The 22,216-nt window shown below is 46.1% G+C and overlaps 1 protein-coding gene across 1 annotated transcript; it reads left to right on the top strand.

Annotated features, from left to right (window-relative positions):
- The first annotated feature begins 19,094 nt into the window (after positions 1–19,094).
- Positions 19,095–21,194, top strand: LOC134839283 (probable methyltransferase-like protein 25). The gene has a single exon (XM_063854781.1). The coding sequence runs from the start codon at positions 19,351–19,353 to the stop codon at positions 20,797–20,799; it is 1,449 nt and encodes a 482-aa protein (XP_063710851.1). The 5' UTR covers positions 19,095–19,350; the 3' UTR covers positions 20,800–21,194.
- The last annotated feature ends 1,022 nt before the right edge of the window (positions 21,195–22,216 follow it).

Raw genomic sequence — 22,216 nt, 5'->3', positions numbered from 1 at the left:
AGTCTCGATAAGTCATCCGCGGAAGAATACACTTCGTTCCACGTTTCAGCCGAGACCTCCGGTCTCCTGGAGGGTAGTGCCTTGATCTTTTTCCTGCTCCAGGCATCGGGGAATGAGAAGTCAAACGTATGCGCAGCGGCAGCGTTCCAGCTGATGAAGCGCGGCTCCATCCCTCCACTCCACTTCAGCATTCTCTTCTCTGCGTCACGAGCTGCTCCGATACGAGGGGCAATGATGGGAGATGTGACTCCCAACAACATCCTCCTTATCGGTGGATATCGAGGGCATTGGTCCGGCAGCGGCCTGGACCCAGGAAGCCAAATTCCAAAGTCTCAAATTCCAAAGTTTTGGGTTAAACTGGATGTGGGATAGATCCTCACGGCCCATTCGGCATTTGAAGTGGTTGTTGAAGTCCATCAACACCCAGCCTGGCTCTGCTATTCTTCCGAACAGCCTGTCGTCGCTAGCCAGATTTCTCAGTTCACTCTGCTCTACCCAATTCAGCACGGAACAATCCACGACTGAGACCAGGTTGACGTACAACACTGAATTCCTGTACGCTTTAATTTGCACATCCGGGAACGCAAAAGACATCACCGGTCCATACACCACTGTGACGAATTCCCTCAGTCCGTGGACCAGAGCCAACGGATCAATCCGCATCATGACAGCTAAGTCTGTTAGTAAGGGCATGCCACAATACTGCTTGCATTCGCCTGCGTTCGTCGCCACCTTGTCTTCTCCCGTGACGCTTCTGTTCTGTTGCAAGAGGTATTGAAGCAGGAGAGTCCTCCAGTCTTTCATCTTCTTGAGCGAGGCGGTTTCCAACTGTGCATTGAACTCACGACTGGGTCCCTGTAGTTGTTCAGGGTAACGCAACAGCACAAGCAAGTCTCCCAGTCGACCGTAGGTCATGGCAATCAGAGTCTGGAGTCCATCCAATCTCAAATCTGCCAACGCTTGGGTAAAGAGGTTTGCCGGTCCTTTCACAAAATTTTCATGACCAAATGTCACGTATAAGGCTAGCACCAGGCCAATCGACAACTTCCTGATGTCTTTGACGAAACTCGCGATCAGGTTCCTAGATGCCTTCGGATAGCATGTCGATAGGAAAGATGGCGTCCATCCCACTCCCATTCCACCCAAGATAGCATCTGATCGTTCATACTGTGCCTTCGTGGCCAGCACGTCAGCTTGGAACTTGTCCAGCGACATCGTGTTTACGTCTTGCATCAGTTTCAACATCTTGCCTCCAGCCAACTCCTGGGCATTAAATAGATTCTTCAGATACACGTGTATCTCTTTAATTATTGCCGGCGCATGCTCAAACGCGTCCTCACCCAAGGTGCACAGCCTCGGTGACAGATACAACCATATGTTGTTGTGCGGCTTCGTACGCAAAGCCATTGCCATGAGGTCCTCCTCCGCTGACGTCATGTTCTTTCTGATCATCCTACCCTGCTCATTCTCTGCATGATCCATCTGTCTGAACCAGAGATCATCAGCCACCTGTTGTACTAACAGATGATCGTCATCTACCCCTGGTCTTAACTTCAGTAATCTGGCGAAGTTGGACAGCTCCAACCCCAGAACTTCATCCAGCACCAACCGAGTTGTGCTACAATCTCTGAGCCCCTGTATGGCATTCGAAATGTCAGCCCAAACGGCGGGAAGCTCAGATCGGGACGGATAGTAATTGTCCGGGTCCACTACTCTGTTTGGGGCGGGAATTATCACGTTGAATATCCCCTCTGCTATCGTTGTGACCATTTTGTACACAAATTGAAGGGGTTCTGGCAACGCAGCGTAGCCTGGTGACAATACAAAGATCACCTTCACCACATTCATGGTGAAGCGTTGTCTTGCTGCTGCCTCTACCTCGGCCATCGCCGAGATCAGTGTCATTATCGCCTCCCCTATAACCTCGTTACTCGGGATCGATCCATCCGTCAAACGTGACAATAAGCCTCTGCTTTGTAGATGATCATTTGAGCCTGCAACCACTATTACCTGCGGCTCCATGCTGACCACTCTCCGTACACTTATCATCATGCCTATCGCCTGCCCCCAGTCCAATTTAGGCGCCGTCAAGAAAATCACATCGGGCCAGAATAGAGAACGGGGCGTGTAGAGATAATCGGAGCCGGCCACAACCAGATACTTGGCAGCCTTCATGTCCAAGGGATCATAAGCTGCAAAAAGGCCATCGCCTATCGGGGCCTTCAGGTTCCCGTATCTCTTATCGTCTCCAACCACTGTCGTCGTTCGGGGGTAGTCCCTCGAATACTCGCCAGGCGTCTGACCGGGTGGTTTAGCGAATTGTCTGTACATCTTGTGATGTTTGTTATTGGGCTTGTTCTCCGTCTGGAATTTGCCCTTGCGAGCAGGTGGTGTCCTTTCCCGGGTCCTATCTCGAACGTCGGTGAGCGACCGGGTGTTTAGAGGTCCAAAGGTATTGTCATGAGGCAATCCATCCAGGTCTACATGTCGGAGTGAGGTCGAGGAGCTGAATTTCTCCTGCTCTGCTAGCAGCCAATCCACGCCCGGTATCCGATAAAGTCGCGACACTGTGGGATTTTCTCCGCCAGTCATTCTCATTGCATCCTCCCGACACGTCAAGGTATTCATATTCAACTTCGCCGACATGTCCGTCTTATACTGACCCCAATGACTAGGATCTGATCTATTCCAAAGCAGCCTGCTGCCTGATTCGATTCCCTCCGCTGGCACGGTACTTGTAGACGGTCCTGCTGTCGAAGCAGGATTTGTCGTGGCAGGCGAATCGTTCCTCCTAGACGCGGTCTGGGAGTTATTCCTGTTGTTCTGCTCCACCGATCTGCCGAGTCGGCTTCCAATCGATTGCGGCCTGGGAGGAGGAGCAGTCCCTAGCCTGTCTCTCACGTTTGAGCTCGGAGCAACGGTTACGGCTCCAACCGTCTCCGTTGCCAAGGGCCCTAGACGGTTGGCGAGGGATTCGGGCACGGTTGCCCTGATTCTACTCCCTCCGGTCAAATTGGTCCGAGCCAAAGAACCGGTCGCCCTCGACTCTTGCTCTACTTCCCTCAATTGCGTCTGAAACACATCATTAATCCAATGCCTCCCTCGTTGGGTATTGAAGTGCACTCCATCTTTAGTGAGCGCGATGTGGTCAGTCATGCGCAGCATATTTTCGAGATCCAGGAGTCGCAACTCGCCAGGGTTGTTTCTCACCAGACTGCGGGTCATTTCATTCCACCGCGTCACGTTGCCATTCATGAAATCTGCAGCTATGGTGCCCACCAAAGGATTTGGTGGTATCGTGCACAGGATCACGAGCTTGGGTCTGTACTTTTCTTTCAATTCGTTCAAGAGACACACCAATAGAGGTTCCCACTTGTTCTCCGGAGTCACGGGGGCTCTTGAGACGTCATTGGTCCCCAGCTTTATTATTAATGTATCTAGATGATCCTCGCTCTGGAACTCCATCATTTTGATGACTTGAGCCACTGAGGCTCCTCCAAAGGACAGAATGGTAGTCTGACCATAGACGAAGATCTCATTCAGATCTCTCACCAAACTGTCTCCAATGATCAAATGGCGACTCCCTGGGGGAATTACCTGGTCGTTCGTGGCGGGGTTCCAGCTCATGTCATTCAGGCAGGCTCGAGGATGCTCGGCTGGCACTTGCGTGAACTGATGACGTGCCATCAGATTCTTCCTGATGTCTACCACGCGAGACTTCTCAAAGGCTCCACCAGGCGCAGAACACGCTATCGTGCGGCTTGTTCGCTCCGAGCTATTTGATGAATGATCACGACGTTGGGAAGGAACGATCCTAACCAGTGTCCGCTCAGTGCCTCTGTTGATCTCATCCATCGCGGCTCTGGCCACTTGGTTAAATGATTCCTGAAATTGAGGAGCTAGATAGGTGTCAGAAGGGTCTGGTATCGTGAACCTCTGACTCGAAGCAGACGGTCGTGTCTGCTGAGGAGCCTCGGGCCCCCTTGTTGCACGCAAATCCAGAACCTCAGGTCCTCTCGATGCGCATAGCTCCTGCGCTGTTGTCCTGGGGCGTGTGTCGTTGGATCCCTCCGAGGACCTCATGCTCGCCAGGATTTCCGGTGACACTTGGCTCACCTTCGCCATATTCAGCTCCTTCAGGTGCTTTATCTCATCCTCCTTGTAGGCCACCTGCAGATCTTCAAATTTCTTCTTCCATTCGTCTCTCTCTCGAGCTATCGCCCTGTACTCCTGAAGTTTGGCACACAGCTCACTCTGATCTCTCTCCTTCTTCTCCAGTGTCTCAATCGTCTCCGACGTCTGGATCTCTATCTCGCTCACTCTCACTCTCTTCAGGGGAGGAGCAGCTGTTGGAGAGTCGACAGAGTGTGACGGGCCTGGCCCATCACGTTGTCTCTTTGCTCCAATGAGTGGCTGCGCAGGTTGGACTGGTAAGGGCATCTCACCTAGCCGGTGGTCCCTTTGTTCACCTAGTCCTGGCTCACGAGCCAGGTCGTGGCCAGACATTTCTCCGCGCCTCCATCTCATCAATCGGTTTCGGCCTCTCTCGGCGGTCCCGGACTCACCGAAGGCCAACATCAACACGACTTCCGTAGGGCGATTCCCTCCACCCTCTCTTCCTAGTGCATTGAGGAGTGCGACCACAAACATCGCCAACCCCGGGTCTTCTCGTGTGAAATCACAATCGATCAGCCGCTGATAGATCTCGTCTAGAGTCGCTCCTAGACTCGCTGAGGGGAATTCCATGAGTTCGTTCGTGTCACCCATTTCTTATCGTGTTGCTTCTTGTCGTCGTGTAGATTCTTCGTTTGATTCAATGAATTCAATAAACAATTTCTGATCAATCAAGATCTAAAAAACAAGTCGCGGCTTAGAACCATCATTTTTGGATACAACATCAATCAATTCTTTAAAACTCTTCATTGAAATTCTTTTCACCATTCTGATTTAAAATTTAGCACCAAGGTGGATCGTCCACCTTTATCTTTGTCAGAGTAGCACGAATGTGCGCTGTCACCTTGATGACACAAACATAAAACATATCATAACAATAACATAACATAAACACATAAACATCACACACCTATACTATCACATAAAAACCTAATCCCTAATACTGTACCTAAAACCTAACCTAACCTAAAACTTGACTCTAATTCCTATCGAATAACTTAACAAAAACCACTTATCGCCGAGCGCAATCCTTAGCATATACTCAGATAGTATTTTTTATGTAAGTAAACTTCTATGTCAGTCTCTGAAAATATCACATGCACAAGAGCGTACAACTCTCTAGGGTGTAGCTTTCCCCTATTAGGATCGTATACTGGCAACGAGAGAGAGGTCACACCTCTCTCAACCAGGAAATCCCTAAGTCGAGTCAAGGCCAATACCAAGCTCTCCGGATTCACGTGTTGCCTATCAGTAGCTTTCGTAACCAAAAAACACAAATATTTCCCTGGTATCTGTGATGCAACAGGGGGCAACGCTATCATTCCTCCTACACCAGGCCTCTGTTTCCACAAAAACTCGATATTCTTGTACTCTCTTTTAAAGTCGGCCGCTAGTGCTGTTTTGAAGCTTACGTCCGCCGTTATCGCTATGGCGCACGTGCGTTCCGTGAGTATGAAATCGCTGTCCGTTATGACGATATTGTTCGAATAGTGGTTCGGTAGATCAAAATACGATTCAAAGATTCGTCCAAAAGGTGGTTTCTTAGCATTCTCGCCCTCTGTCTCTAGTTCTCCGGTTTCTCTTGCCGATTTCAATTTTTTTATTATGAGGTTTTCGGTGTGGGTGAGTCCTACCCCCACTCCCCGGACAAAAATATCCATCGACGTCCCCGTCGATCGCCCAAAGTCTAGGAGACCGAGGTTGGATTGTGGAACACGTAGAGGACCATCTGGGGCGACCCAGTTGGACTCGGTATTGTCATGACTGATGTATTTGACGCCGTCTCTATCGACGTCCTGAATCGTCAGGATCGTCTCTTTTGGATCTGTCGGCAGATCGTGGAGCCATTCGAGCACGCGCAAGTTTGTTAGTTCTTGCTCATGAGTCTGTTCCGCTTCTGGTTCGAACTCCACTTCCGGTTCTGATCGATCGTCGATCCAATCTTGATCCATATCGTTCACAAGGTCGATTTCTTCTAGCATCGCCACTTCGTCCAGTCCCACCAGCGAGTCTATGACATCACTCACTACTATCCTGTCTACAACGAAGTCCTCGCCATACGGATTGTATTTCTTCTGGTTTTTTCCTCTCTTGCTTTGGCGTGTTTCCATAGTGAGAGGAAAGTCAGGCTTTATTCCTTTGTCAATTTCGGTTTGTTCCGGGCAATCCCAGTCTTCTTCGGCATAGGGTAGAGTTTCATCGTCCGCCTCTACTCGCTCAGTCAACTCGAGATCCAGTGGTAGATCGCAATCGTCCACCACCTCATTCCCGTCGTTCTTGTCGCGAGTACCCCTTTCATTCACTTCACAAGCAGGATCCACTATTAAATAATCTCCCTCTTGCATGTCCGCTGGGATGCACCAATCCTCTGACGAGGCATTGTGTGGTTTGATGTTCTCGTAATGAGCCGCTCTTCCAGTGCTTAGTTGATAAAAACGACCTCCTTGGTGCACCTCTGTTATCTGAAATAGACCACGCCATTTCTTTAATAGTTTCTTGGTTCCTTTTGGTGGAACCACTTCCTGGAACACCCAGACGTAATCGCCAACTGAGTAGGCTTTTGCATGGGCTGTCCTTTTATCAAACCTCCTTTTTTGTCTAATTTGCGCCTGTTGCGTATTCCTCCTGCATAAGTCATTGAGGTCCTGTTGTCTTCTAATAACGTCCCGCACGTACGTTTGCGGTGCTGTCCTCTTCCCTTCATATTCATGGTAGAAGAACGTTAACGGGAGTGCTTTTTCGTGACCCGTCAGCATCATATGCGGACTTATTCCTGTGGTGGAATGCTCCGTGCTGTTGTAAGCACCCATCACTTGCGGCAAGTGCTTGTCCCAGTCATCCATGTAGCGTGAGCAGTAGACTCTCAACATGGATACCAGTGTGCGATTCTGCCTCTCGACTAGGCCATTCGTTTGCGGGTGATAAGTGGTCGAGTGGGCCTGCGCTACCTGCGACCTTTTCATTAACTCTTTTGTGAGATCACCTACGAATGCTTTGCCATTGTCCGATTGGAACGTGATGGGACAGCCATGCCTTGCTATCCAAACATTTATCAAATGATCGCATGTTTCTTCTGCCGATGCTGTCATGCAGGGTGCTGCCTCCGCATACTTTGTAAAATGGTCGATCTTTACCAGCACCTGATTATAACCCGTTGCTGTCATACAAATTTTCTGATGATCAATTTGCACCACTTCGTTGAAACCTGACGACTCTATTGACTGTAGGGGGAACCTTAGCTTCCTGGGATCCTTCGCTTGCTGACATGACAGGCATGCTGCGATCCACTTTTCACAAGCCTTCTTCAATCCCGGCCATTCAAATCGTTTCTGTATCCTGTTATACACTTTGTCCACGCCTTGATGACCCATCTGATCATGTGAACGAAAGAGTAATTCGGTCTGGTACAACTGTGGTAACACTATTGAATTGTATTTATAAAGGAACTTGTCCTCCTCCTTGCGCTTACAGGCAACGATTCCGTCCTTATTCAGGTACAACAAGCCGTTTCGCTTCAGGTAGAATTGCTTCAGGATTTTGTAGCTGTCTTCTTCCAAGTCTCCCTTATCAGGTGCTCCATTCTCAATCCATCTCTTGAGACTGCTCGTCATCCTATCATTTCGTTGAGCCCTTAGGAGATCCGACAGCCTGTACCTGGCTTTCAAATACGTCTTCACCACGTTCATTTGCCCACTCATTATCTCCGGAGCATGAGCATCGTCCATCAACTTGACACACCATATCTTTTTCAAAGGCGTCGCTTCCTGCACAGATGGTTCCAGATTGGTACGGACGACCGTACCATGTGGCAGAAATCTGGTTGGGCGTTTCGAAACTGCTATCAGTTCGAGCTCGTCTGCGGCATTATCTACCACAGTGCCCTCTTCATCTGAGGTGTATCTGTCCCTGTCTGGATCCTGATGTGTTTCTCGGTCCAGCCCACGCTGCTTCCAGTCTACCAATAAGGAGTGGATTGCGATCTCTGACATATCGGAGTTGGAAGCTGTTTCAGACGTGTTGTCCCAGGACTGGGGTCTCGAGTCAACACTTGAGTCGACTGATTCCTCAACATCATATTCCAAGTTGTCTGAGATGTTTCTTGACTCCCCGGACAAAACTCTGTCCATCGGTCGCTTCAAAGCCGACTCCCCGGACAAAATTCTGCCCCTAGGTGGTCTAGTCAGCCTCTACCCGGACAAGTCGTCCTGCACGGGCTCAAAGGTGTCTGACTCCTCAGAGGAGACGTCCTTGACTGGCTCGAAGGTGTCAGACTCCCCGAACATTGTCTCGTCCACGGACGAACAATCTGGGCTTGGCTCGTATTCCTCTTTTGCATCCGTGAAGTGCACTCTCCTCGTGAAGCTAGATTTCGATCTGATCCTGACTTCCTCAGTAGTTTGGTTCTGGTTCAATGTTCCATATTCAGTGAACGAAGTTCTCAACAAGACTTCTTTCGGCATCGAGGTCACCAGCTGGTTGACGATCGACCTGCAATCCCGTTCAAAGCCTCGGCTGCGAATGGACACTGGCCTCTTCGCTGTTCTCTCGGTGACAGTCAACCGCTGCATGGTCTCCATCCATTCACGATCATGCCTATCCACTTCCCTATCCAACAAGTCGCGGAGTTTTCCCATGACCTCCGGCGCCACGTTCACCGTCTTGTTCAATAAAGCGATGCTGTTTATACCCAGCCTGGTCAGTTCTTGCTGTACCAAGTTGGATCGGACTAGCAGATCCAACGGAACGGGCTCGCCTCTGGCTAAAAGCTTTATCTCCGCGGCCGTCTCTACTGGAAGGTCAGGGTGTCCAGGTATAGGATGTCCTGACTTGTCTAACCACCTAGTAAGTGGCAGCTTGTCGTAGGTTTCTTTGTCCAGAAAGGAAAACCCGTCTTTGATCTCTGATTGGTTAGCTTGCTTCTCCTCGAGGCGCTCATAAAATTCTGTCTTTTTACTGAGGCTATCTGCGTTCTGGTGCTTGTCACGGGTACGGTGCTCTATGATCATGTGGTATCCATCCAGGCGCACAATCCAACGACCAATATAGCTTTGGTCCATCGAATAGGTTTTCAGCCAGGCAAGGGCACGATTATCCACACGTAACTTGAAGGGAGCACTCCCCAAGTAGGCCCTGTATTTTTCCACGAAAGTGATCACCGCAAACATCTCCGCTTTTGGTGCGCCGTACTTCATTTCAGTATCACTCAGGACTTTACTCCCGTAGGCTATCGGACGAAGAACCGTTCTCCCGTTCCACTCCTGCTCTTGGTTAAGTATGCCCGATATCGCAACCACTGATGCATCCGTGTCCAGCACGAACATTCCCTTCTCTGTTGGCATGCCGAGGACCGGTGCCTCGCAAAGTTCACGCTTGATGTTTTCAAATGAAACTTGTGCCTCATCAGTCCAGGTGAACTTTTTGCCCTTGTTTCTCATCAGCCTCTGCATGGGGTATATCTTGTCAGCATACCCCTTGATGAACTCTCGATAATAATTTGCGAATCCCAGAAAACTCATCAGCTGTGTATCTGTTTTAGGTGCCTTCCAGGTCAGCACCGCTTCAACCGCTTCGGGATCTGGTCTCACTCCATGTTTGTCAACCAGGCGGCCCAGATACTTTATGGAATCCCTGAGGATTTCACACTTAGAGGGTTTGCATTTCAGACCCGCCTGCTTCATGCAAGAAAACACTTCCTCCAACCTCTCTATGTGGTCTTCTAAGGTTGGTGTTGCAATCACGACATCATCGACATAACACATAATGAGATTCCCGTATTTCTTAGTGACGCTCGTGAGTGCCTGGGCCATCAGTCGCTGGAATGTGGCCGTCGCGTTGCACAATCCGAATGGCATCCTCTTCCACTGGAACAGTCCCAGCTCACACGCGAAACCTGTTTTCTCTCGATCTTGCTTTCTGAGTGGCACTTGCCAGAATGCGGAGCCCAAATCCAACGTCGTGAAGAACTTAGCGTCTCCCAGCTTGGATAGGCTCTCATCGATGCGGGGAATCGGGTATGCGTCCTTTATAGTCACTGCGTTCAGATAACGGAAATCACAACAAAATCTGAGTTGTCCCCCTTTCTTTTTCGCCATGACCACGCCACAAGCCCATGGGGACTTCGACGGCTCAATCATGTCGTACTCCATTAACATTTCAATTTCCTTCCTACACGCTTCTGACTTGTTTGGGGTCATTCTTCTCGCCCCTTCCCTATGAGGTACCGAGCCCTCTTCTATCTCAATCTCGTGCTCTACAAAATTGCAACAACCTATGTCGGCCTTATGCTTTGAAAAAACGTCTGCGTTCCGATTTAGCACCGCCCTGAGCGAATCTAGTTCCTTGTCAGATATTTTACCCTTCAGATGTTCTATCTCAGGTAGGACAGGCTTATTCGCTGCTAACTCTGCTTCCGTCGGCCTCTCAGGAAAGTTGGAACAACTAGACAGCCCATCATCTGTTTCCGACTTCATTGAAAACAATTTCCTAGAAGATTTCAATTCATTTACTCTTTTCATTATACATTCTTGGTTCGCATGTAATGGACCTTTAGTTACATCAAACTTCTTCAAGTTCTCCACACTCAGAAAGTCTGTGTTCAGAGGCAAAGCGTAGCCAAGTTTCTTTCCCCTCTGTATTGTCACTGTTGTTGCTTCTGTGTTCAATAACACACTCACACACAGTCCGCTCTGAGTGAGTGAGAAGCTTCTTCCTAAAATAGCCGAGCTTTTACTGTTTGGATTTGGTACCAGACACACCTGTCTTTCATTGCTGAGTTCATTCAAGTTCCTCATCCTAAACGTCGCTACTACGGCTTGGTTCGGTTTTAAACTAACTTTTCGATCCAGAAAGATTGGCACCTTGGCCTGATTAATTAAGATCTTATTAAGGGGTCTTTTTTCATACTTTCTCTCAGGATCCTTGATCCTAATCAATCCGTCATTGAGATCGATCGTGACGTCAAAGTTGCGAACGAAATCCCTTCCTAGGATGAACTGGTCGGATTCATCCAAATTCTCTACTACTAGGAAGCTCATCCAAAGATGTCTTCCTCCGAGCTGCAGTGAGATGATTGGGGTTCGTCCGGCGACATAGATCGCTCCCTGATTGGCAGCTGCCAACCTGATGTTTGTCGGTATGAGATCCGATCTTTCGAAACCCATGTCGGTCCAAGTTTTGACTGGCATGACACTAACCACTGCTCCCGTGTCTAGCAGTCCCTTTACTGAAAGTTGTCTGCCTTGCACGTCCAGAACGTGTGCGGCCAGATCGGCCTCGCAACCAATATGCACCGCATCTTGTTCGAGCATCGCGTTGTGTCCGATTCGTCTGACCTTCAGCTCCTCTTGACCAATGTATATCCGGCCAACCTGATCGTTCGCATCAGTTATGTGAGCTTTCGTGTAGATATTGATGCCATCTACATTCATCAGAATCGGGTAAGGGCCATGGACATCGATATAATGTCCGTCCACTTTCATCAGCCTCGGACCTCCCGTTGTGAGCAGCGCTCGCACTGCCCTGGAGTCCAGTTTGGGATCCTTCTCCTTCAGGTAGTCGGCATAGATGTCCAGGTGGATTAGTGTAATCTCGGATGGTTCACTCAAGTTCTTGACCACCTGGTGCCCTGCGACTGAGATGATGGACATTATTTTGGTCCCCGCCTTCGTCATGCCGAAAGTCTTGCCAGATATAACGTTCAGTTTTAGTCCCTGTTTCTTGGGCTCCTCTTTGTCTTCTGCTTTTGTCGCTTTACCGAGGACATTAAGACTCTCCCGAAGATCTGTGCTTTCCAGCTCCGACTTTACCCATTGCTCCACTTCTTTCGTGGCAAGGTCCTGTTTGACATTCTGCAGCGCTGTCCTTGCCGCCAGGCCATAATCCACCTTGAGTGGGCTAGACGACTCTGTTTCGAGGTTCGAGGCTACCACCTCGTCAGGCCATGTCTTAACCTTTTTGGTCGTGAAGGTGCTCGGTGTCGTCTCCTTTCTCCGAGATTCAGCCTCGTTCATCAGACGTGCTCTACTGGCCTTGACACCCGAAAGCGCCTCTTCGTGGCGGGGATGTTTCGCGTCCGCTACTGCGTCCCAAAATTGAGTACAATCCGACTTGAAGTGTCCCTCCAAATTACAGAAGAAACACCTCGGACCATATTTCATGATGAGCCCTCTGACGTACTCCTCATGATCCTCGTCGGTCGCGTCGGCGTCCTCGAGAAAGTAGCCTATGGCCTTCATGTTCTGTTTGTATGCAGAACACGCAGAAACGTGGTGGTCCATCGAACCACAATTCGCACACGACCTCCTCTTGTCCATGTCATCGCGAGGTTTGTACCAACTGGAATTCGCACCAGTGTTTGTCCCGCTATAGTTACCATAATTGCTGTAACGGTTTTGCGCCCTCGGTTTTATGAGTAAATACTCGCGTGACTTCATACGCAAGTCGTCGGGCGTGGGTACCTGGTCAAGCGACAGGGTGAAGTGAGTGGCCAACATCGTCTTCAGCTCCTCACTCCTTACTCCATCCATAAACTTCGAAGCATTCGCCAAGTTTCGCTCGGATATTCTCTCATCCGGGTTGCTTCTCCTCCTGAGCAATTCAAGGTCGTCCAAGAATTTATCTATTGATTCTTCATCTCTCTGATGCCTCTTCTCGAACTTCACCATGGCCTGGTGCCCTTGTACTCCAGAGCCGAAACGATTCAGCAGGATGTCGAATATCTTGCGAGCGCTGTCTCTCTCATTGGCTCTTTTCGCCATTACACAATTTAATGCAGTACCCTCCAGGTTGCTTGTCAGCGCGCTGCACTCTTGTTTCTTGGAGAGATTCTCTTCCTCAAAGTGTAACTTCATCACTTCTATCCAAGTATCAATGCAGCCGTCTGACTCGTCTTTATATGACTTCGGCTTTTTCAGTGTTCTTCTTGACCTCTCTCCTCTCTCGGTTGACTTCGAGAGCTTGGTGATGAATGTTTCAAGAGATCTGTTCAGAGGCTCAAACATCGAGGCATACATCGTTGTGTCTTGCGAGACTGTAGTCAGATCTGGTACTGAACTGACTTGTGGCACGGTTGGCAATCTTGTCTCCGGGTGGCATCTGCCTCCGGCGGGACTGGATTCGTCCAGCCAGGCCTCTGCGGGGCTGCCCTTGGCCGCTCCTTGTTTCTATGTTCGTAGTTCGTTCTCGAGCCTTGCTGGGTTCTGGCACTGTTGCCCGTACCATCTCCAACATTCGCATTGCGTGAGCGTTCCCTTGAGTTGGAACGCTCCTGCCAACTACTCTCATTCAGGATCGCGTCAAGCTTCCGCATCATCAAGTCAGATTTGGCGTCCAACCTCCTTTCCAGGCCAGTCATCGTTTGGGCGTAGGTATTATCATGATCATTCAACAATCGCTCGATCTCTCTTGTCATCCTAGCCTCTCTTTCCTCTGACTCTTTGTTTGCCTGTGCCAGGCTCTCGGCCAGGCATTGATCGGTGTCACGAATCAATTGAGCCTGATCAAAACTCGCCTGCGACTTCACGTGCGTTAGCTCATCTTTCAAACTCTCTCGACCATGGTGAGCTCTCTCGTCAACTTGATCTATCCTCTTAGTCATGTCTCGCCTCAATTCATCCAGGCCATTCATCACACCAGCGAACATATCACTTATGTCACCAGCTGACCCCAATGGCGGGGTTATACCCAGAGAAGACGAGGTCAACTGTGGATGTAGCCTAGTACTCGATGACGCACCGCCCTTTTGCTTGTGCATTGACGTCATCAGTCTGTCAAACGTTGATGATGCTCCCATCGTTATCCCATCTGACATAGGCCTGGTCGGCGAGGCAGAAGACGCCTCCCTGCTCATGTCGTTCCTTGGGCACGGTGTGAAGTTCACGTCCGGATGGGTTATTTCCGGTTGGTCGTAACTAGAGGACAGACCTCCGGCTTGTAGCGACGTCACGCGTTCATCGTACAAAGACTTCCAACTTTTCTTTGCCTTCGAGAACGTCTGCTCTTCACCCGGACTCATACTCGACATCATCGCGTGGTTGCTATGTTTGGCCAAGGATGAGTGTGCACTTGTCAGATGTGAAGGTTCCTTTCTCCATTTATAGCTCTTAGTCTCTGATTTGGACATTCCCCTGTACAACACTTCCTCCCGAGGTTCGACCTCGGGACGCTCCGAGGTCTCCTCTGTCCTCTCGGCTTCCTCCCGTTCGAGGACCTCGTCTGGCTCAAAGTCGGGTCGAATGAGCGTTCGCTCCCCTTCGTCAAAGGGATCCACCAGCGTTTCGCTCGCAGGCTCGGCCTCGGCGCTCCGCCTTTGATTGCCATCGAGGTTTTTCTCGCTCCTTAGTTTCATTTCGCTCACTGAAAGATCAGGTTGACCTTTAGTCGATTCGTCTTCAGCAAACGCGTCGGAAGCGCTGCTAAACGAGGTTTGGCTACGCCTAGTTCTAAACTTCCGCGTGCTTCCCTTGCTTAGCTTGGGAATTTTAGTAGTCGATCCTAGCGAGTCCCTGCGCTGCATAGTTTTTAACAAAATGAAAGTATTCGTAATTTGATGGCACTGCAAACGTACCACAAACAAGATTTAGTTAAATCACTTAACGCCGTCTACTCGATTCCGTCAGTTTCAAAATGTCTCTTAGATCTCTCACGACTAAACTAGTGACTCAGCTAAAGTTACACACAGGGTCTACCCAGTGTGGATATAATGCTAACTCAACCCGGTTGTATAGTATAACAGTATCACTAAGTTTCCACAAGATATAATCGACACACAAAACACAGTAGATAATCAGATAAGAATATCCTACAGGTGACAGCGACCTTTTGTCAGTATCAATTTATCGCCACACAATTTATCAAGTCACTGCTTTGTTAAAATTAAACAATCTTTGATAAAAAGCAGTGATGACTCAGAAACAGATAAATAAAACTTAGTCTTAAAGAAAAAGACTTCCCCCAATCGGAACGATCCGAAAGAACGAAGCCCAGGACACAGTCTTCTCAAGTGGGTGTGTATCTGCCTATTACACCCACCGAGGTCTTCTTTTAGGTGTCCTGCGATTGCCCGAGCTGTCCTACCAAGTAGCTCAAGGCAACCTCTGATCGAAGATTTCTAAAGTCTATGAAAAAGCTCACCCACACCCGGAACGCTCCAAGTGCACGAGAGCAGGGAACAACTTTTCTTCTCAAGTGAGTGTGTATTTGCCTAATACACTCACCGAGGTCTTCTTTTATTTGTTCCCGAATTGCCCGAACTTTCCCATTAAGTAGCTCAAGGCAACCACACAACCAAAATCACAATCAAAAAAAATTTCTTTGTTCGGGTACTTCTGATACACCCAATGTAGAATCCAAAGTTGATCACGAATTTCCGGGTCAGAATGGGTTCTTATGATCCTGATAAGCACGCCTAATATTCTAATATGATCTTAATTAAATGGATATTTTCCGTTTCCCAAATTGCCACAGAAAGTTTACTCAAGTCTCTAACAAGGAGGATCGTTGAAGGTTTAAGACACTCCGGAGGGTTACCTCGGAGGGTGCCTTGATCACCCAAGTTACTTCGGAGGGTACCTTAATCACCCAAGTTACTTCGGAGGGTCCCCCTAAACTTACTAAGGAGGGTCAATAAGATGCTTAATACGCTCCGGAGGGTTACTTCGGAGGGTACCTCCAAAATTTTCAAATTTTTTGATCTCGCTTAGAAGGTTCTCCTACTAGCTTCAAAAAGCGTCAAAACAAGCTAGGAGCTCTCAGGTGAGCTGTTTTAACTTCTTAGGGTGATCTCGTGGAAATTTTCCACTAAGGAGGGTAGCTAAAGGGTTTAGCTGACTCCGGAGGGTCACTTCGGAGGGTTCCCCCAAAATCGAGAAAAAGGGTTATATCACCGCAGTAAAGCCTCTGAAAGCGGTCTACCTGACTTAAAACTAGGTTGGCTGACACGGTCAACCTTCCCAGTTGAATAAAAAGATGTTTTGATAAAATTTTCTGCCGCTCGGAGGGTTGCCCGTGATTTGGACCCTCCGAACAAACAAATCCTAAAAATTTTTCTTTTCCGAAATAATCAACCCAAAAACGGTTGCGATTCGGAAAAGTGGTCAAAAACGTCGACTTATGGTACCAAAATTATCCCGATCGGATAACTAGTCTTTGAGAAATCGCCAAAAACGCGTTCGTCAAAATGGCCTTTTTCACCACCTATATAGGTTCTGAAAGACTTTTTCCGCAATTCCGGTCAAAAGTGCCTAAAAATACTTGAAATGAGCGTAGCAGCCCTGTACGGCACTGGAATAATGCAAAAAACCGGACCAAATTTGGTTTAGAAACAAAAATTTGGCCAAAAACTATCAAATTTGGACCCTCCGATTCCTTCCTTTTCCAAACCTTAAGTCGTTAGCTCTATCCACGGAGCTACTCGGAGGGTTACCCAAAAATTTCTCTAGTAACCGAGCACGTTATGCTAGCACGCTCCTAACGCAAAAAATTTTATTGCTCTAACTCTAAAAACTCAAAAACTCGATCCCCAAAACAGATTGACAAAATACAAAAAATTATCAAAATTTTGATCGAAAAATTTTCGTTTTTCTAACTTCTACTGAGTCTTTGCTCACGCGATTTCTTTAGTGAAGGGGATCGAACTACGTAGCTACTCTCTATATAAAAGCTTTTTGCCTATCGGAAAAGCTTGGATATCCGAAAATTTGGGGGTCTACAGTTTGGTCGAAAATTGGTAATTTTCGACAAAAAATGGGTGTTTCTTGGGTCTAAATAGGAGATAAGTAATATATAATAAGGATAATAATCTATTAATAGTCGTTAATGAATAGTACTATACCCTCCTTTGCACCAAAATATCCGAATTAAGGCCCTTAACTCGGAAATTTGTAATCGATGGAGGGTACAATCGGACCGCGCCAATCGTGCCCCCCACCACTTAAGTTTTAATGAAATAGTACCCGAACGATACTAAAATTGCTTCAACGATACCCAACAGTCGTTGCGGATGTTGTCCTTGATGTCCCTGTTGAGTGTGGAACACGTTGATCAGCTTGCCACTCTACCCTCCGGCCACCGGCAAAATTACCATTAACGTGCTTAAACACTCAAATTACACTCGAGGGAGGGTATCCAACCCTTCACCAAAACACACAATCTTTCTATCAGAAACGATATAAATCAATCTGAAACAACAACAAATAGGAAGGTCAGATCACATCTCGTCCGGAAATAACATATAAACCGTCACTTTAAGTTTTTTACTGTTTTTGGTCTTTTTTGGATTTTTTTAACTGTTTTTTGTACTTTTTTGTTTTTAAATAAATTTGTTTTTGGCTTTTTCTTGGTTATACACTATTTTTGCTTGGTTTTACGCTTTCTCTTTAGTTGTTTTTGGTCCGGGGACCTCGGGACAAGCGGGTTCATGACTTCCCACCTAACCCTCCGGCCCCCGGAATTTTCGGTGTTAACTAAGTTAAAAAGCTAAATTGTACTAGACGGAGGGTACGCACCTTCCCCCTAGTACAACAACGGTCATTAAGACCTCTAACTCGGGCATACGCCCGGAGCGGAGGGTTCGTCACTGAAACGCTTGCTGATCATGATGGTTTCATGCCTTTAACAGGCCCACCCAGGAGCGCCATAAAAACGTCTATGTAACATTCGCCCAAATATCACACAGCGACGGAGCGTAGAAAAAGTACCTATTAACGACTGGCAGGCGTCATTTACCTTAATTCTACTCGTTTTTCACCGTCTCGACCTTGCCAGTTGATTTTCTGGTCTGTCTAGGGCAAAGTAAAAAAATACCATTTTTAGGCCATCAGTCAAACGACTTTTGATCAGCTTTCGTTTACATGCGAACACAACCACATAGCTGAGTCTCTGATCCTCAGACTACGTGATTGTCATTAAAAACACGGCTCGAACAACCTATTTTAACATGTTTTTGTGTGACAGTTTTACATTAAATCCATTGGAGATGGATTGACCCTTTCCTTTTTCTAGCTACTCATGCTCTGAAATATTAAATAATAACGGTGTTAATTAAGATCTATGACATTATAGCAGCTGTTATAGTTAGTCTATACAGTCCCTTCACATAGACAGTCTCTGGGGGGACCAAGCCTCCGCTCCCGTGATTTTCTTGAGATAACACTCTTATCTCTTATATTTCGTGTCCCGGGAGGGTTCCGTGGTATACTTCTTCCCCCACTGAAGCCTCCTTCTCCACAAATATCCGTCGCTAAGGTTCTTATCGTGTGTTATTGCCACGATAAGAGGCTTCGTCTTTTTCGTCTCAGATACGACTGTTCTTCACAATCTCTATCGTGGTTCTGATTTTTGTCTTTTTCTTCAAAATGGCCGTCTTTTTTCTATTTCTCAGAAATGTTCTTCTTCCAATCGAAATTTTAAAAATAAAAATTCTAGAACATTCTGACCCTCCGTCGCAACACTTTTTTTTTCATAAGGCCTTTAGTCACTCTTTTTTATGTCGCCGGAAGGTTGTGCTGTGTCATCTGGCAGAATGGCACATGTTTTTCTTGAGTGTTTTCCCGCAATTGTAAATCGGTCGTTCTGATTTTTCACTTTTTGTTTTCAGTTGGTACGAGAAAACTGAGCATGACAGGCTCCATTCGAAATTTTGAAAATTAAAACTTCACTCCAAAATTACGTATTTTCGTGTCTCTCAAGGTCAAACTTCCAGACATGACCGACTGGCACAGACCGACTGGCACATATTGACAAACTTGTGAAATTTAAATCCACGTTAATTGTTGTATTAAAAATTTCTGGAGTTCAATACCATTTTCTACTTGAAGAGGGTCCCTTACGGCGTTATAGTAGCAAGTTCATTGTAAACTATATTAATACAGTACATCAATTGGAAAACAATATTGCAGGGAGAAGGTCCATTGAGGATTGCCAGTCGTAAAAGGCAAGTGGTTGTATCTTTCATAATTCTAATCTTTACAGAATAGCTGCCTACTTGATATAACTGTTTCTGAGGAATATGTAAACAAAACTTGATATGCAGACACAATTGTTCAACATATCAACGCAACGGATATGTTGAACTTTCTACGATTGCTCTTTTTTGCCTCAGAACATGATCTCTGGCGACCTTTAGTATCATTTAAATCTCGAGACAGAAAAGAATGCGTTCTGTTTCAGGTATAATTAAACATGAAAGAAAATCAGATAATTGAAATTCTGAATTCTATTCTGGAAATTATAACGGACAATATGCCTCTGCTAAGATCTCACACAGCGTATTTCTTAACCGAGAACTCTTATGAGAAGCTAATTTGCTCAAATACAAGAACACTTTTAGAGAGTTTGACTATCCAAAAGATAAAAAACCTTCCCATTGAAGCAAAAAATGGCAAGTTGACAGAAATACTCAAGCAACCACTTCCTAATTTAGCAAACTGCTTTCCTCCTTTTTGTGTATCGGATTTGCAGAAAGCGGAGCTCCTAGACAACTGCTGCGATAAAACTCAAATGAGCAGAAAGAAGTACCACGAAGTGGTGAGGATAGGACACTTTTTGGAATGCAATTCACGATTGTTGAATCACAATGTAGTTGATCTTGGGTCAGGTAAAGGCTACCTGAGCGATTATTTGAGCCAGTTCTTGCAATACAGAGTTGTTGGCGTCGAAACATGTGACGCTTTTAACGATAGTGCGGCAAAACGCAGGCTAAAAGTATCTAGAATCTGGAGAAAAATGGAATTTAATCGCAAAAAGAAAGCGCAGGATGAACCAAACGATTCGTTCGAAAACATTAGAGATAGAGAGCTAGCTTCCAAGTCAGACAAAGACAGAGATACTCAGTTGGAAACTCGTCTTCGCGATAATTTCAACGCTTCGCTTGTTGAAAAATCTTACGAAATTAAAACTGATTACATTACATCTGGGTCCGACTTGTCAGAAATTTTCCCTGGGGAAAGTTTCTCGTTAGTGGGGTTGCATACATGCGGTGACTTGGCTGCTAGCTCGCTCCGTCTTTTTGTGAAGTCCGAAAATTGTCGTTTCATTTGTAATGTAGGATGTTGTTACAATACTTTGACCGAAGAGGGCTATGAAAGAGGTTTTCCCATGAGTCAATTTTTAAACGCTAATTTCAGCGAAGAGCTTGGAACTGCCAAAACATTGGCTTGTCTCTCTCCGGAGAAACAAATAGACGGTGGCGGCAAGGATCCTCTGCCTAAAATGTTCAATAGAGCGTTGCTTCAAAAGCTAGTCTTAGATAGAACTGGATATTCACTGGACCATAGAAAGCAATTTAGCAAGAAAAAAGCAGCTAGATCTTTCCTTGAATACTGCAAATGTTGTTTTCCGTTGATAGAAGTTGAAGATAAGCACTTTTTACAAGATTTGTCTGATTCTGACATCGAAAATTTTGAACAAATCAATGCTCCTTCAAAGCATCAAATGTTCATTTTTAACCATTATAGAGCTTGTTTTGCTTACTTGTTAGAACATTTGTTCCTATTAGACAGGTTGCTTTTCTTGCGAGAAAATGGTATTGAAAAAAGCGAGGTTGTCCAATTATTTGATCCGAAATTATCACCTCGATGTTATGCTGTAGTTGCATCAAAAAATGGCCCCTTGACCATTTCAGAGAAATGAGGAATTTATCAAGGGTCGCTCAATTTTCATTACGTTCCACGCGTTTCGCGAGCGACGGAAACTTTGCAGTAAAAGAACAGCTGCTCCGAAGAATCGACTCTGTCATATCTCAGTTACCACCCGACAGGGATGCTGCGTTCAACTTCAAAGATTATTTGGAAAGTGTAGTGAAGCCAGCCTTGGAATCGCCAGGTGGATCTCTCAATCATTTATCAGAGGAAAAACTAACAAAACTGGAAAAAATATTAACACGGCTGCAGGAAAATCAGATTTCCAAAACTCACTATGTGCCATTTGATAAATTTAGAGGCGCTGTTTTAAAACCAGAACAAGTACCAGTGGCAATTGAAGCCTTGTCAAATATGAAGGACTGAAAAGAATAGCGAATTTATTGTTAGAGCTTATAATTGTTTTAATATCAAATTGTTGATCTAGAAACAAGTGAACAGGCATTGTATAAATGCCGAAATTCTTGAGCGGCGGAATGGTAGGTTTTTTGCTGAGAATTCGGAATGCTTATGCAAAAAAGCGGAAATTTTGTTAAAAAAGTGCATTTTGCCAAAACCATTGTACTGTTCGGTTTTGTTGGAAAAAATGTTTCGTTCATTTTCGGTTGGAATTGGCTCGCAAATTTGAGTTGTGCGTCAAAGTTTTTTGTTTGAAATTGACATTTTCTGTGGACTGATCCCAGTTACACTAACAAAGTTCATTAGTTCATAATTTTTTCAAATGTTATTTAGAATATTTTTACATAATTTTTAAAAATTATAAGAACTGCGATAATCTGCGTTTTGCCGCAGTTTTAAACCATGCCTGAATGAAGATTTAAAAAATACAGAATGAGCTTAAGAATCAAGCAAATTATTTAAATAAATCTTAGGTTTTATTTTGCGATCATGTCATAATGTTAGTGTGAAGTGTTTTTAAACATATTTTGAGCATGTGGTTTTGTTTGTTAATGGACGTAATGAATATTCACAGGACTTGGGCCGTGGGTGTTTTCGACCGTTTTTTGCTCTCGATTTGGTGTTTTGGTGGTATCCTTTTTTGATTTAAGTTCACGCTCAAAAAAAAGTTTTGTTTCAACAGTGGGTTTTCTTTTTCAAGTTTCCAATGCGATAAAAATGAAATTCGGTTGTTGTCTCAAATTGAGATCGTAACTGTGTCAAAAATGTAGAGCGTAAAATATTTTTGTTCATCGAAGAGTTTTCAGGAAGTCCAATTAATTTTGTAAATGCAGCTGGACTGGACACTTCCAGTTTTTTCACTGGTGAGAGCAATTTTTTTTGTAATTGGGAACTAGATTTTGACCTTCGACAACTTTTTCGCAATCAATTGCGTCAGAAAGTTCAATTATTTGAGGGTGACTTCACATCTTTTTAAGTTCCCGTTCTATTCGAAATGTATGTTTTAATTG

The sequence above is a fragment of the Symsagittifera roscoffensis genome, chromosome 2 (assembly GCF_963678635.1).
Source record: "Symsagittifera roscoffensis chromosome 2, txSymRosc1.1, whole genome shotgun sequence".
In the NCBI taxonomy this organism is placed as follows: domain Eukaryota; kingdom Metazoa; phylum Xenacoelomorpha; order Acoela; family Convolutidae; genus Symsagittifera; species Symsagittifera roscoffensis.
This window is presented reverse-complemented; position numbering and strand designations above follow the sequence as displayed.